This window comes from Harpia harpyja, chromosome 7 (assembly GCF_026419915.1).
Source record: "Harpia harpyja isolate bHarHar1 chromosome 7, bHarHar1 primary haplotype, whole genome shotgun sequence".
NCBI classification, from domain to species: Eukaryota; Metazoa; Chordata; class Aves; order Accipitriformes; family Accipitridae; genus Harpia; species Harpia harpyja.
The window spans coordinates 44,709,833-44,726,749 of record NC_068946.1 but is presented as its reverse complement, the minus strand read 5'-3'; the positions used below and the strand labels follow the sequence as shown (position 1 = coordinate 44,726,749).

The 16,917-nt window shown below is 43.7% G+C and overlaps 1 protein-coding gene across 3 annotated transcripts in view; it reads left to right on the top strand.

Moving 5' to 3' along the window:
• The window catches only part of SEMA5B (semaphorin 5B), a 283,502-nt gene that overhangs the window by 160,096 nt on the left and 106,489 nt on the right, over positions 1-16,917 (top strand). For all 3 annotated transcript variants that reach the window (XM_052792870.1, XM_052792869.1, XM_052792871.1), the window contains one exon: positions 13,835-13,880. In XM_052792870.1, the coding sequence (XP_052648830.1) occupies positions 13,835-13,880 (46 nt within the window). The remainder of the gene's footprint in view (positions 1-13,834; positions 13,881-16,917) is intronic.

Genomic DNA, 16,917 nt, shown 5'->3' with positions numbered 1-16,917 from the left:
GGGTGTGGATGGGGTCCTCGGTGCTGCACAGCTCTGGGTGCGCTGAGCTCCTGGAGCTGTGCCAGAGAAATGGGAAGGGGAAGTAAAGCTTTTTCTGCTCCCTCCTTCCCTGATAAATCCACACCTTGTTCTGGACTATTTTTAGGGGTGATTTTTTGAGTCATTAGTTGCTCGTGCACCATCTGCTTGAATTTGCAAATGAAACAATACCTCAAAGAGATAGGAGCTGTCTCTATCCATCTCTACAGGGTGTAATTTATGAAACCTAAATTTAAATGTTAACCATGTTTAAATGTGCTACTGTAGATCATATTAGTAGTAACGCCAGCTATTCTGGGGTTGTGGAAGGAGTTTGGGATCAGGGTGGAGTTTATAAGTACTCCCACTTCTCAATTTCCTGGTTAATATCATTCTCTTAGATGATAGCGTTATAAATTATTTCAGACTAGTTCTTTCTGTCTATTTAAAAGCAGTATGACCTCACCACAGCATCTCTTTGGCTTAGTTCATCCTGTGTTTCAAAGCTTCACAGAAAATGCTTCCTAGAAGAAAAGAAGATCCTGGGGCTCACGAGGGTTTTTGGTTTCAGGAATTGGACACAGCGTGACTGAAACTGTAAGAGGTATTGAGGGCATGCCATGCAGACAGGGAGCTGGAATAACACGAGCCTCAGATTTTTAAGCTTTATCCTTATCTGAGAGCCCTCCCCAAGTGACTGGTGCTGTCTGAGTGCAAACCAGAGGAGCTTGATAACTCCACTGCACCAAACACCTGCCAAGTAAAAATCCCAGAAACAAAAGAATTAGTTTCAAAAGCCCACCATGGTTTCTAAGCAACGTATTTACTTGTCACATCATTTGTAAAATCCAAACACTTGCAAGTAAGGATATGAATAGTTTAGAACATTGTAAATCTCACACTACGCATATTATAAGCCACATTTCATTAAGTATAAAAACACACATTTCAAAAATTCATAACCTTCATTTTGACTCGTAGTTTGCATGTTTTGTTTTTGTTTTAAATGTAGTGTTAGTGTTTTAATGTACTGTTTTTCTTCTGTGAATGAGTGATTGTTTTGAAATATTTGCTGCTTTTTTCAGCTCTTGAGCACATGTGATTACTATTTGAGCTTATTTTAATGGGAGGAAAAACAATTTTCTAGACCTCATTATTACTGAGAAAAAAACCTTGAAAATATGATCTGAACAGCTCAAAAACCAAGACGCATAAATCCCCCCATGCATTAAAAAACTGATGATTTTTGGGAACTTGAATCCTGCTTTTTCTGTGCTAGCTATCAGCAATGCCATTTTTGTCCAATTGTCCTGCCTTTTTGCAAAACACTTTCTTCTTTTCATCAAGAATAAGCCTTGAATTTTTCAGACCTGAGAAAACTTCCAAGTCAAAGCCAATAAAGGAGCTGAAATGGAAACTGATTGCAGCCTTGACTATGTAGAAACTTCCATCCCCCTCTAACAGCACGATCTGGAATGCTTATTGTCTTTACTTTCAATCTCTTTCCCATTATTAGATTTCAGATTTAACTCTGCTATACAGCATTCCTAGCGAGCAGTTTGCTTTTATTAGCTGAGGGTCTATTTGCTCTACCTAAACATCTGAAATTAAAGAGTAATGGTGAGGAAATGGGTGGCAGTTTCTTGCAGATTAGTGTCACATAATGAGCTATAGTTTTGAATTATAGCCACAAGTTGTATATATGCTGCCATGGCAGAAGAGCCACAGAGGAGATTATTCTGGTACCAGAACAAAGGCTAGGAGACTGGGACACTGCTCTTTTGTCAGTAATACAGCTGGTGAATGGACTGGGAAGAACAGCTTGAATGAGCTGCTGTATAATAAATGGTTTAACAAAGGAGATAAGCTGAATTTCCTAACTCGATGGGCAAGCAAAAGAGACCTGTGTTAAAAAGTGGAGACTTAAAAGATGAAACTGTTTGAATTGATGGTATCTGCTTGCTGTAGCTCAGGGTCAGATCTAGACAGAGTCAGTAGCCATGGAGAGCAGCAGCCTGCCTGGCAGCCAGACAGCTGCAGACCCTTTGCCTATGCCAGTGTGCCCGTGCTGTGATGGGGATGCCAGAGGTGATAGTGGTGGGGCAGGAGGAAGCCAGTTCGACTCTCCAACGTTCTTCCTTTGCCCCTACTCCTCCCTCCTTCCCTTCCCTGTCTGTAGCAGAGACATGCTGGCCTTCTCCCATCCCCACGGCAGTGATTTCATCTGTATGTTGGAGAAGCTGTGCTCTGCTCTCTCACCTGTGCTGTAGGCAGGGTGCCCAGTCCCCGGGGAGTGTTGGTTTTGTGGAGGAGGTACATAGTGTAGCTGTGACATCCCACCTCCTCGAGGAGCCTTACTCCTTGGGACTATCTCATTACTGGCTGGGCAGAGACAGGAGCCGGCAAAGAAATGATGATATGAAAGACCCTGCTTGGAGTCAAGCCAAAAAGCATGTTTCACAAGAGCTCCCTGGCGAGGAGAACATAAAAAGTTTAAAGGAGGATGGTTGAGACACCGTATGATAATCTGGCACGGCAGCAAGCTGAAGGGAAACAGCTTGGACAACAGGAGGATGTTACCCAAACAAATGGCTGCACAGAGAGTGGCTGGGAAGCCCTAAGGGAAACATTTGACTTTTCCCAGAAGGAAACTGCGGGGGTGTCAGCTCGGGGCAGTAGCCTGCTGGGGCTGCGGATGTGAGAGGCATGGCTACGAGGGTTGGCCATTTGCAGCGAGTGGAGGTGTTACTGTAGAAAACCAGCCAGAAAGTGTCATGAGCAGAAGTCCTCATAGTTCTGCCAGCCAAGAGGGCCATCAGCTCCATCAGGAGATGGGAAAGGATCGTCTCTCATGGCTGTCGGACAGGGAGCTGCAGCTCAGGAGCCCTTGCCACAAATAGTCATTACCAGGAAGAGCCCAGAGGTAGAGGGTAGTGAGCAAAGGTTGCATCAAGGGACTCAAAACTGGCAAGTAAAGTGCACGTCATTCTGGTCTGCCAGACTTCTCTGCAATAAATGTAAAGCTACTAAGCTGCTGGTGATGCAAGTCTGGACACTTTGATGGGTGTAATTTTCATACTTGATTTAGAGCTGAACTGAATGTGCCTGTTAATGCCAAATAGATAGATGCAAGAAAGGAGATATGGTTAGTTTGGGGAACAGGGAAGGTGCTCTATGAACTTTCAAGGGTTGTTTTAGGGGGAGCACAGCAGCCTGGGTGCACCCCTTCTTGGCTATTATTGCTCCTGGCTGTATAAGCATTAAAACAGCTCTGGATCATGCAAGTTTAGGAGCTGAAGACTGAATGGAGTGACTGATGTCCCAAAAGAGTTGCTTCAAGTTGCAGCTTGCAGAAATATGGCAAATTGTAATTATACTCCAGGACCCTCAACCAGCAGGTTTGACACCTTGAGTTTATTGAAAGTCTCCTGTGTATGATAGATTAGTCTGTCAGACACCAGGTTTCATGCAGATTTCTGGCTGAACATAGGCTCTTTCCTGCCTGCTTGGCTGAAAGCTCCAGAGCACTGCAGTAAAACTCTCAAAACCTGTGCTGCTTGGAAAATATCACTCTTACCCTTGGGCACCTTCAATCCTGTCCAGATCTGGACTGCCACTGAACCCTGAAGAGAGTAAGTCTCTGCAGATTATGTTGCCTGGGCAAAAAGCATTTGGCAAACCAGGAAATTCAGTGGCAGAAGTCAGGTCAGAGTTGATCCACAGATTCAGAATATCAGCTTTGGGTCTAAACTCTGTCAGAGTACTTTCTGTTGCCAAATGATCAGGGCCCCTCGCCACAGGGCTTCTGTGAGGCAGGAAAGTACTAGTAATTTCACACTGTAGATGGGAATCCAAGGCCCAGAGGGATGAAGAGAGCCAGCCTGCCCTGTGATGCTGAGACATGTGAGTTTATAGTAGATCTGAAAGGTAGTGCAGTGCTGCACCTAAGACAGCTACTCCTGCAGCGAGACTACGCTTTCTGAAGGTTCCAGTCAAAGTCTGCACAACCTCAGAGGTCTCTGCACTTGGGTAATGTGGACATAGTCAAAGCTGTTCTATGGACTCACAGAAAACATGTGGCAGAGGTGAGATTTGGACCCTTTACTGTTGTATTTCCACCTGGTAGTTTAATCACTTGCCCTCAGCCTTGCATCTCCAAAGAAGATGTAAGTCTTCAAAATGCTCATGAAAGTCTCTGAGTCCCATATGCTAACACTGGGACAGTGGGGCTTCAGCATGGCTGAAAAAGTTGTCTCTCATACAGCATGGAGAGACTAACATGCAAACAAGTTAACATTGGCCACGACCACATGGGCGTAGCCAAAGGTTAAATAGTCCACAGGCTTGTCCTGTTATCAGCCAGGAAAGACATGCCATTTGTCCCTGACTACATGATTTGACTCTACTTCTCTGAGACAAATTGACTGAGCTGAGTTACTGCCATTTCTGATGGCTTGCATTGGTATCGCACTGTCTTATGCCAGCTTTACCCCCTACTAAGTCACGTTTGGCTGAGAAATTACCTTGCCAGTTGAGGTATTAATGAGGACGTGAGCAAGCAAAGAGCATGATAATGTTTTTGATTATATCCAGATCGTAGGAGGGTAGCTAAAAGCGCTGCTGCAGAGAAGCCTAGAAAAACAAATACCATCCTTTCTCACTGTGATTTTTCCTATCAGACAAAAGAATGCTCTAATTAAAGTTGCATCCTTGCATCAAGGGCTGGAGGGGGGACAGATAACATGGTGATGTGTGAAAAAAATGGGAGAATCAGTCTCTGAAATTAACAGAAACTTTCAAAGGACCACTGATGTTTTTTAAAGAAGCTGCCTGACCTGTATGGTAAAGAATATGATGAAGGTGAGAAACCTGTGATTAGACATTGCAGCTAGTTAAATCTGTAATGGGGGGTGCACAGCTTCTTTTCACAGGGAACAAAAGTGTGATTTAAAGTGCAGGTTTTAACCTCTCTGGTTGAGCCTGGGGTAGTTCAGAAGGAGATTTTCCTCTCTGATACTGTGCCAGGTGAGGTCAGCTCAGCCCTTGTGGGGTGTGAAGGGGTGAAGCCGCACTGGGGTGTTTGGTTCTTACCTATAGAGTTTGCTTTCCTCTGCTGGTCTGCAAGGAGTTTGAATTTGCCATACCCCAAACCTGTGCTGTCCCTGGCTTATAGCCCTTGGGGAGGAGGGGAAGAGGTGTGGACAGGAAAGGATGGAAGGACAATTTTTGTAATTATGGGATTCTGGGAACTTTGGAGCCTGGCCCAAATTTTGTTCAAAGTGTAATTTTTTCTTAGTTAAAATGTGTGCATTTTCTCGAGCACAGAACATGAATTTTAATTAATTCAGAATAAATAAATCAAATAAAATGCTATGCTGCAGCACTGTCAGGTTGCTGGGCCAGACCAATGCACAGAAGGAGCCGCAGCTGTAGGAGCAAAGAGCAGCTTTGCCCCAGATGTTGTACATGGAGAAGAGAGCGAGGCAGTGGCAGTCTCTGGTCTGTCATCTTTGTTGGCAAAGAAAACAGTTGGTCCTTCGAATCGCCTGCGAGGCAATACCATCTTCCTCTCTGCAAATGACCTCATAGGTGTGGTAGTCCATGTGCTTTTGCTCATCATCAGAGGAACCAGGCTTTCGGCTGAGTCATGGCCAGTGCATGCGCAGCCAGCGCTGCGTGAAAGGCAATCCTGGCACAACGCAGGCTGATAGGAAGCATCCTTACACAGTGAATTGCAGGCCTGACTGGAAAAATTTCATATTCCAGATAAAATGAAAATTGGTGATACCCCATCACAAAAGCAGCCACCCATGAGAGGCTCACTTCCTTTAGTAACACACTGAGAATAATTAAGTTTGAAGACTGTATTTCAGAGAGTGGGGTGCGAGCAAACACAAGGTCAGGATATTTTGGCAAAAGCCTTGGAGGCTTGGACCTAATGTGTTTCACAGCGTCACAGGATGGGCCTGCAGAGCTGTTTCCTTTGGCATTACTGAAAAATGCTCTCTCTTGCTCTGGGTAAGTTGGTGATATGTCAGTTTTATATGGCAGGGCTTACCACAGTGACTTGCATATCACTTTATATCCAGATGTTTAGGTGCTAAGCCTACTGTTCTGTGCCACTGCAAAGGTATAAAAACCACAGCAAAGAGAAGAGATGGGTTGGCAATAACTTAAGCTCACCAGCCAACTCTATCAGTATTTGCATACGAGTCATGTTGAACTCATCCAGAGTTTGAGGAAAGCCTGACAGAACTGAGCACGTTTATCAGCCTAAGTAGGCAGGTAGGGGGGCTGGCAGGGAATATTTGAACAATAATCAGTGCATCAGAAGAAGAGGAATTTTACAGTATGACTTACTGAAAGCACAACTAAAAGTGATGGGCAAATAGGAGATCAAAGGTCCCCATGCAGCTTGGGGCCATATCAAGGTGCTGTAAGTGCTCTGTGACTCTGCCAACTAGATGAGAGGGGGAGAGAAGAGCTGTCAGCTGCATGTCAAGAGAGACTTGAGGTGGCATGTGGGATAATACATGATGGTCTGAGAGATGGACTCACTCTTCCAGGAAAATAGGAACAAACCCACACATGAGTTTTGAAAATTTGGCTCAGTTTCCATCTCTGAGGTTTTGAAGAAACTCATCTAGTGAAACAGAGGGAGGGAAATGTAACAAAAAAAATATGGGAAATGTTCAAACAATATTACAAAAAAATCCCGTTCCCCGTTCTCTGAAGCGTGTACATATGGCTACACTCCAGAAAACAGCTGGTTCAAGGTGTCTCAGGAGCATAGCAAACACTGTCACCCCCAAGGAGGTGGGATCACATTGGAGTGAGGCTTTGCCTCTCCTGCCTTGGGAAAAGAGAAGGGCCAGAGACACCAGAGCCAGCTTGCTGCTCCCCTTGTGAGCCGATGGAAGAGGGGACACGGCTGTCGATCCAAGGGCTGATCCCCTTCCTGCTTCTCCCTCCCACAGCAGCAGCCATCTGCCTAGATTTCTGAATATTGGTATAGTCCAAGGGTGCCAGAGCTTTGCTGTTGTCCCGCGTGCTCTGCAGCTATAAGCATCTGCCTCTTTTGACTCTTCCTAGAACTGGCGCTGAGTATACAGCATCGAGCCTGAGCAGGTCTGTGCCTTGTGCCCTGCGCTGTTAAAGCTGATGGTAGTTATCCTCCATTGACTGGAATATAGAGGATTTGATTTTCAACCTTGTCTCCAGTGAGAAGTACTAAATGGGCCTCAGTGGCAACCCAGAAACAGTAGCTGGAACCCTGGCTTAATTTGGAAGCTGCTTAGTCAGAATGATATGCTGCCTGCATAAGGAGCCTCTTCTAAGAGGATGCTCCTCTAGCTCTGGCTGGATTTATCATTGAGATATGTTGCTTTAGGAAAAGCAATTGCTCATACAGCAACTGCATCATATTACTGTATGCCATTTAGTATGGTTCTCTTTTGAACATCTATTGATTTTTAAGGAAGAATGATGTAGAGGGCAAGTTTTTCTTCAATAGAAACAAAATTACTGGTGAATAAGGATCCAGCTTGTAAGGGAGATGGTAGGTCTCCACCTTTTCTCCAGCATGTGTATGCCAGGCCCTTCAAATGAATCACTGGAGTAGCATTTGCAAACAGATCATCACATCACACTCTGGAGCAGGCATATAATTAACTCCTTCTGCGAGCAAAGGCCAGAATCATCCTTCAGGAGCTAGGTTTCTTGGGATGGTTGGCTAGTTCAGAAATGTGGATAACCATCTGAAAAGTTCAGCCACAGCTGGACCTGCACAGAGGCACTGTGCGTTAATCTAGCATGAGATTTAGTAGCCAAGAGCCCTGGGGTCTGATCTCAGTTCCGTCACTGACCTGCTGTTTGCTTTGGAGAAGGTCATTTAACCTTTCTCTGGCTCATTTTCTCCATTAGTATAAGGGGGGAATGATACTAACCAGCTCCCAGGGAGTCCTGAAGCATGACTAAGCTGTGTTTGTCATGTACTGTGGAAGTACACAGTATATCTAAGGCTGCCAGGAGCAAAGATAGGAAGAGCTGACAGGACTTGCTGGCTTCTAGCCCGAGGCTCAGCCCCAGCGCGTGGCTTCCAGGAGTGCCAGAAGGGAGCATTAGGTTTGTCACGTGCATAATTCTGTGTCTTCTTTTGTATCGCCTAAAGGACCCTGTTCTGTTAATTATTTTTCTTATTATCTAAGTTGTGACAGTTGTGAGTCCCTCTTGCAGACCTGGCTCCTGATTGCCCACAATCCCCCCCTGAAGAGGTGAAGCAGAGAGGGAGGTGCTGGTCTCTTCTCCCTGGTGTCCAGTGATAGGACATATGGGAATGGTTCAAAGCTGTGCCAGGGGAGGTGTAGACTGGCCGTTAGGAAACATTTATTTACTGACAGGGTGGTCAAACACTGGAACAGGCTTCTTAGAGAGGTGGTCGATGCCCCGAGCCTGTCAGTCTTTTAAGAGGCATTTGGACAATGATGTCCTTAATAACATGCTTTAACTTTTGGTCAGCTTTGAATTGTTCAGGCAGTTGGACTAGATGATCATCATAGGTCCCTTCCAATGGAAATATTCTATTCTATTCTATTCTATTCTATTCTATTCTATTCTATTCTATTCTTCTATTCGCATGGGGAATGCCTTCCCAGAGCCCCACGAGCCTACTTGAGACTCCAGTACCTCACCTGGGCTGTGTTGGATGCCTGTTTCAGTGCAATAAAAGCCCCCCAAAGGGAGAACAACTCTTCACTCAGTTCTCTTCAGCTTTCCCTAAATGTATCTTTTTTTGCATGATCAAACATTATTATCAGCTTCTTTTGGCTTTGTTTCTACTTGCAGGGTAATTGTCTGAGTACAAAGAGAGGGGGCTTGAGATAGCCTGCCCTGTAATGAGGGCAGGGTGAGCTTCTCATGTCTACTCTAAGGTGCAGGCAAGTAGCAACATGCGAGCAGTTGTACTTGTCTTGTAGTGATACAGACCAGCTGAGATAAGGCAGCATATTGTTGGTCTGTGTGTGTGTGTCAAAGTCCTGAGAGGTTCTGGTCATGGTCAGCACTAGGGATCTCATGGCTCCCAAGTTGCTAGCAGGGGTTGTTCTGAAGCACGGAGAGATTATCTTACCTGCCTAGTGTGTGTGGAGGGGGACAGAGTTGGGAAATGTGAACAAACCTCTCTCATTTAAATAGAAAAAAGAATCTGAAGCTAGAATAGCCTTTCATTTACACCTGTTCAGTCCATCGACTGCAGAGATGTTCCTCCTGATCTACCACAGCAGAACTGAAAAGCGTGCTCTTTTTTAATTAGAAGGAAGCACCTTTTAATCAGCCAGCACAGTGCTGACAGATGTACTGCCTGAAAAGAAGCACTGAAGAAGAGGCCTGAATGAGTGTCTGAAGCATATTGCAACCCTTATAACTTCAGAACTCCTAAGAGGAAGGGTCTCTGCTATTATTCAAGCATTCTTGTTATGTGGCTTCCCATTGGAAAGGCTTAATTTGTCTTGTAGCTCTGTTGCTCAGTGGCATCCTAGAGGAAGTACTTTGCCTTCACTGTAAATTGTTTCAAGGCCAGGCAATGTGTGAACAAGTGCATGGGCATCATGTTACAAAGTTCATCCAAGGTGTGCTTGGCTATGTGAAATAAACACTTAATAAGCAGCTTTAACTTGGGAATGTCACAGCAAGTAGATTTAAGTGGATATATTCTTCCACCCTTTCTTGAAACACATCTCAGCTGCTCTCTTGCTCTTCTGGTACGTATGCTTTGTGGTACCAGGCACAGTGAGCACTTAATCATTTTACGAGGCAGCCAAATACAAATTATGAAGCCAATTAACAAATACTTTCATTGACAGGATTTATACTGCAGCTTGGCTCTGTTCATACGCAGACTAGTATAGAGGGCTCAGTTCAGGAAAGTAATTCAACATCTACCCAATTTCCATGAGTGTAAATGGCACTTCAGCACAGGTTTACATGCTGGGCCCCAACCTTGAGGGCAATTTATTCTCCTAACCAGGGCACAGACTAATGGACCAGGAGATCAGCTCATGGTTGTACTGCAGATATGCTCTGTGATGTTGGCTAAGTTGCTCAATCTATGCTTTAAATTTAAATGAGAATGGTGTTTCTTTTTCAGTCTTCTGTATATATTTAGATAGTAAATTCTTCAAGACTAGGTTGTATGGAGCAGGAGGGTCTTTACAGCAGCTAACTTCATATATCTGAGCTGAGGGATAATATCCTCCTGCAATCAGAGGTGACAGAGAATCCACCCTCAGGTTGTTTAAATAGGCATCTGCTGTGAATCAGTCTCCAGAGGAACCATCATAAACCCCCTCTGTGTCTTAACACAACAAAACCACAGTCGTGGCTGAGACTTCAGGGTATTACTGTTTAAAATGGGCGTTTTCAGAAATGCTCTGATGTTTACAAATAATCAGGTTAGTAGTAATAATAATTAGCAGTTTGAGGCACCTTTTAATGTGTATAATATCATTTGTCCCAGAGTACTTAGAGGGGTGTAGTCACTTGCTCTGGAGATGGCTGAAATGCAGCCAACTCTGGGATGAAACAAAGCTCATGTTTTAATAACACAGAGTGAAGTTGCATGACCTTTTAGGACAGAAGGTAAGAAGGTTGTCCTATCCCTCCAAGTTTGTGCACTAGCTTTTTATACAGGAGAAGGAGGTTATTAGAATAGCTGGTTGCACCAGGCAATCACTCTTCTGGCCTAGTCCAGATGGGTTTAATTTAACAGAGAAAGGAATTAACCAATGTTCACCTAGAAGACAAAATGGGAGAAAAAAAAAGGAAAAAAAAGACCAAGGCGGCAGCTCATCCATTCATGCAGAGATCTCAGTGTTCTCATGTATTTCTTAATCCTACTCTTTCAGCTGCTTTAAATTATAGTTCAGCAAGGTATTAAACAGACATAACTTCAAACACAAGCAGAAAAAAGGACACAAATGGGGCAATTCTTGGTACAATAAACCATGCCTGTCATTCAGAGACCTTGCTCATTCTTGGACTGAAATTGCAGTTAAAATGCAATTCATAAAAATGGCACTGTCTTATTCAGCAGATCTTTCTCCTTGGCTTTTTAATCCTGGTATAGCTTTACAGAACAAGTATGGTTAAAAGAGCATGTTATTAATTAAGAATTAGTCAGTTCTAGCTGGGCAGGTCAACTGCAGTCTGGAGTTGTCTCTGATTGATAGCCTGGTCTACCTACCGGTCGGTGTTCATATTACTGCTGATGAGATGTGAGAAGGATCAAACGAACAAAAAGAAACTGCCAGTGGCTGTGCAGACACCAGGTGAGGCAAGTGATGAAAAATGTAGGGAAACCCTCCCTCTTGTAAGAAAGCCACAAGGCCAGGCTTTGAGAGCTGGGGTTAGTATGAAGCCTTTGGAAGATCATTGTGCTATTCACATTAGTACTATGTTCCTGCCTGGTTTAGGTCTCAGCCACCCGAGTGATCTCACCACTAATGCTTTGTCCAGGTGCTACACAGCAGTCACTGAGAGGACAGAGATGGGCTTTATTTAAATGGACACTATTCCTGTCTGCAGCTGTTTTGGCTGAGTGCAATGAAAATTGTGTCCTTTAGATACGTCTCTTCCATTAAAGATATTTTGGTTGAATTTGCTCTGCAGTGCTATCAGGGAAAAAACCCTAATATTAAAATTTATTACTCAGTCAAACTGTCCAGCTTTTTACAAGACTAAAACAAGGAGCTGAAATCTGCATTATAAGACTTCCAAAATCAATGCATTTAAATAGCATGCTTAACAACAGGATAGCAACTTCAAGTCCCTAGTTATGAGAACTTTCTCCTTAGGGTGTTGTAAGATTGGAGGCCAGTGACATGCTTAACTTCTCCAGGAGAAGGCTTATTCCATGATATCTCATGTCCTGGAGTTGCATTAATATTTTGGTGAGAGTAGCACGTGTTTTTCTAAGGGAGCTGTCAGGTCAGTCACTGGACGAGAATTTATCTCCATTTTGAAATTTTAGCTGTATGTAAGCTTAGTGCCTCTGGTCTGCTGCATGCACCCACAGGACATAATATTTAAGTCTGTAGCTGATGCTAAAGAGTTAACAAATTACTTGGGAAAGAATGCAGCCCTTTGAGGCAGAATAGGGTTTCAGACTGTACAAAAGAACTGCTGGATTTCCAGTGATAGGACCAGGAGAGAAGATGGAGATTTTTTGTATGTGTGTACTTCTCTGCGTACTTACAGGAGGTATAATAATTACTGATATATTTTGTTCAAATATTGCTAATGGGTCTCATTCTTCTCCGGGTAACCAGTCCCAGTATAGAATAGGGTGGTGCAAATCAGAGCTACATCAATTGAAGATTTGGTACCAGGAGTTTGACTTCCAGAGTCCCCCATCATCCTTGTTCCCGTCCTTCTTTATTGACAGTCAGCAGCAGTTGAGACCTTTTGGTTTATTTATAGAACTGGGACAAAGTATACAGGCAACTCTATGATTATGACTTCGGTGATATACAAGTGAGAGATAACAGAAGAAGGAAAAATTGCTCAAGCCTTGTAGTGGTCATTGTGACCCAATATGGATCTCTCATATGTCGAAGTTTGAATTACTTGCTTTGCTTGGGCAGAGTGTGCTGCTGACTACAGACCCTAAACAGGGCTCTTCAGAAGAGTCTTTAGGACCTTTTCATCACTATAGGTAGGAGCTTTCTGCTGATTTCTCTGACTTCACTGACCTAAGACTGGAACATGCATTTTTACTAGGCAGGGGAATGTCTGTATACTGGCACTTCTAGAGCAGATGAAGCTATATCATCAAAGCTGTATTTTCTACTATTTAAATAGAGCCACCTCCAAAAACATAGTTCACCTGGTATAATATAAATGTGTCTTCTCTGGGAGATTGTGGTGACAGGGATGTTGGAAAAAGATCACAGCTCTTTAGACTCCCTGACAGATGGGGTGCAGAAATATGAAGTTAGACATGGCCAAAACCCTCAAGCACACAATCAAGTCCTATGGCTTAATATGTCGGCTGATTCCTGGTAACTGCATTGTCTTAGCACGCAAAAATGTGAGATAAATCCTGTTAACTAAGCCTCACCCATAGATGTTCATGCAAATGTGTGTTCCCTCCTATTTGTGACAGGATGTGAACATGCAGAAGGAGGGTTACAGGAGCTTAGCTGATGTGCGGTATCTCATGCTACAGTGACTTCTGTCAGGAATTCCCTTGCTTTGCCTGTGGAGATACAATGACAGGAGGATTGGGAGTATCTGCAGTCACTGCCTTGATTTCCCTTCTGTTTTTCTCTGCAGAGAGATTCTGCTGAGAAGTATCTGTCCTCTTTTCTTCCTTTTCCACGAAGTCCTGAATGGGAGCACTCACAAGGACGGGCTTGGAGGGGAGCATACTACAGGAGTCAGCTTCGCTCCAGCTGGCTTCTGTCCAACCCCAGTTTTCTCAGAATGCAGAGAAAAACATCAGTGCAGCCCATACAGGACTTCAACTAAAGCCCTTTGAGGGTTTGCAAACAGTCCCTGTGTTGTTGGGATTTCATTGTGGCTCTTCATTATGCGTTCTGGAATATTTTACTCCAGACCTGCTCAGAACTTTGTTACGAGGTTCACGAAGACACTGGTGAGCAAGAGGCATATAACTATTTTTGCATTCTGTGGAGTGGAGTCCAAGGAAAGCTTGTTGTTTGTAGAAATGAATGACCAAGAACTATAACTTGCTTTTATAACTTTTCCCTTCCTTCTTTGGTAGCCTAACAGTTTGTAATTTTTCTGCTTGTTCATGCAGGAACTACCTCTTCAGACTTAGTCTACACAACGTTTCTCTTATTCAGGTATGTTCACTTTTTACTCTTTTGTTTTATTTGACTTGCTAATGAATGTCCTGTAATATTTATTTGATGTACATTTTCAGAAGGCTGTATAGTGTAAATTTGCCCAGGGTGATGGAGCAGGGAGAAGACAAAGTCAGAACCAGATGCTTATTCCCACTCCAGTGATCATGCTGGGGGAAGGGCTCTTCTGCACATACCCATCTGGACAGCGCTCTCTGCTCTTGATTCTTGAGTGGGTGGTAATGGGATCTGCCAAAAATACGGCATCTTAAGGAACAAAGCATATAGTGTGACTGATACAGGCTTAAACACAACAATCAATAGAAATCCTTGGCTTTCATTAGAGGAGATGTCATATGCTGAGGAGCTGTGTTTTGCTGAATGCATTAGTAAAACCAAGATTGGACTAGCAAGCATTCAAGAGGCAAAATGGGTTGAAAAACATATGTTACCCATGGCAGAATGGAGGCCAAAGCAGCTCAAGTTTGAAAGGGCTTGCAAATATCCAGCAGTATTAGGACTTTCCTCCCACTGCACTGAATCTGGAATTGGAAGATGCAGCAAAAATTGTTAGTGAAAACCCCAACTGGTTTTCTTTAAATAAATAAATACTTATGCTTCGGGATACTTACCGTCTTCTACAGTTGCTAGAGCACCAAAGATGTATTTGGCATTTTTCAGACAGATTGAAGGGCCTTCCTCCTGTACCTGACCACACAAAGAAGCCATTAGAGTAGTATTGCCAGCCATTCCGATGTGCACAAGCCGTTTGCTGTAAGAGTTACAAGTATAGCTGCAGAGAAGAAAAGATGCTTAATGGTTGTAAAATGCATTGAATCTTCCTTTAAAACAAAAACAAAGTCCAGAGTTACCAATGACAACAATAGAGTTAGAGAAGCCGATACTCTCATTTGGCAGTAGTTTCCCTTTGCAGAGCCACATTAGCATGGCTGGACAGCTTCCAGCGAGCACACAGGAGAGGGAAGTCTCTGTAGTTATGCGAGGTGTCATACCTTCTGCAGCGCCTGTTATCACACTACCTCTTGTGCTTGTCAGATGAGGGATCCTCTTCCATGAAACCCAATTGTGAATCTCCCTTATATACTTCTGAAGTCAGGCTTGGCTTGGGTGCTTTTCAGTGCAGCGAGTTTCCTTTCCTACACTGCAAAACATGGGAAGTCTCCTTCTATGGCACTGGAGGATGCTGTGGGATCTCCGGTTAACATAATGAGCTTAGTTTGCTCCTGCTTTCTGGGTGTATCCGGTCACTTTGCCAAGACTTTTTGCATGACAAAGAGAGCATGGAATTATGTTGACACACGTGTTGGGAATGATGGAAGCAATTGTTTCCCGACCTAATGGTTGCCTAAGTAGCTGCTTGGCTTGTCTCCATAAAGCACATGATGTGGCTTAGAGGCACCCCCTCCCACCTTCCCTTCGCCATGCATCATTTTAAAGATCGGATCAGAAAGCAAGACAAGAAGTGCAAGGAATTTGCAGTTAGTTCTGTAGGGGGTGAGACTGCAGTTTAAGAAGTGATCACAATGCTAATTTGGGTTGGTTTGTACCTCCTCTTTGCTTGTAAGTAAAATACAGTGTGGATCTTGTCAGGCCTGATTTGCGGATAGTTTTTCATCTTGAGATTGTGGTCTGATTTATTTCTGCTTATGGGACTTGCTCTTCAGGTTGCCAGTGGTGCTAAATTTGTTTCAAGGTGCAGGATTGTGTTGACAGATGTCTGCTCCCTTGCATTTGTACTTCTGTGAGGTGAGGGCAGAAACATGAGGAGCGCAGTCTACAGAGACAGCAGGATATGCTGGTTGTGAGGCAAAGCCTGGCAGTGTGAGGAATATACCTCTCTACAGCAGGGTTAGGTGAAGTTTAAAGCTGTTTTTTCACTGAGTGGTCTTGTGCAATCAGCTCTATCCCTAGGCCGCTCTGTCTCTGTGGGGAAAAGGCAAGGGCACATTTCAGCCCCACAGCTGTCATGGAAAGGAGGCCAGGGTGTTCCTGTGAAGGAGATGACTCTTAATTGTCTTTTCAACAAGGGTGGCAACAGCATCTTGCAGGAGCAATACCCCCCGTGCCACCGCTTGCTAGCACAGCAAATTCAGTACGTTAGTCTCTCATTCTGTAATGGGTAGATTTACAAGCTCATTCTACCTAATGCATGTTTTCCTTGACAAGTTATCTGTTCTTTAACCAGAAAATGAGTATTTCCTGCCATTGAGCGGGCCATAATGGTTTTCATCACAGCATTACTTTATTCATTGCTTTCCAATGGGAATAAATTCTTCTTTTTCTGGATTGTAATCCCCTTTATGAATACTGCGTATCACAAACCTAGTGTTAGCCATATCGTTACTCTCTGATTTTAGAAAGGTTTCAGCTCCCAGACTTTAAAAGAAGGCACTCTTTCCTTCTACCTGTTGAATGACTGTGGAGGCCTTTCATTTAAGCCCAATGCAAACATCAATTAAAAATGAGCAAGAGTTCTCAATCAACTTCAAGGATTGTTTAGTGAAACTGTCACTTCCTGAAAATACATTTTAGGAATCTTCAGTTCCAGAAGCTAAAGTTATGGTATTACTCCTGAATCGGTGTTGGACTGCCATTAGTATAAACTTAATTTTGTAATCTCCACAGCAAAGAACACTGGAGTATCATGTAGCCGCTCCATGTAGTCTGGATAGGAAGTTATTGTCTTGGAATTGCAGTAGATTAAAAGACAAAACTTAGCATTATTATGGGCAAGTTACTGGATAAGAGCTCTGTAAAAAGATAGGATTACCCTATAGAAAAGTTGAGATTTCAGGGGAGGGGAGGAAGAGATGTAGGATTTTAGGATGTGTCAGCTGTTGGGACCATATTATAAAGGGGGTAATTTCTTTTACTTTCTTAGCTCTCAGCAGAATTACCATGTGCCGAAGTTTTCTTCTCACTTTGAATTTTCTGTTGGTTCTACTGAGGTTGTTTCTCCAAGACCGTAGCACTGAGCTTTTACACGGGAACTAGTGAGTGGAGTGGAACAGAAACT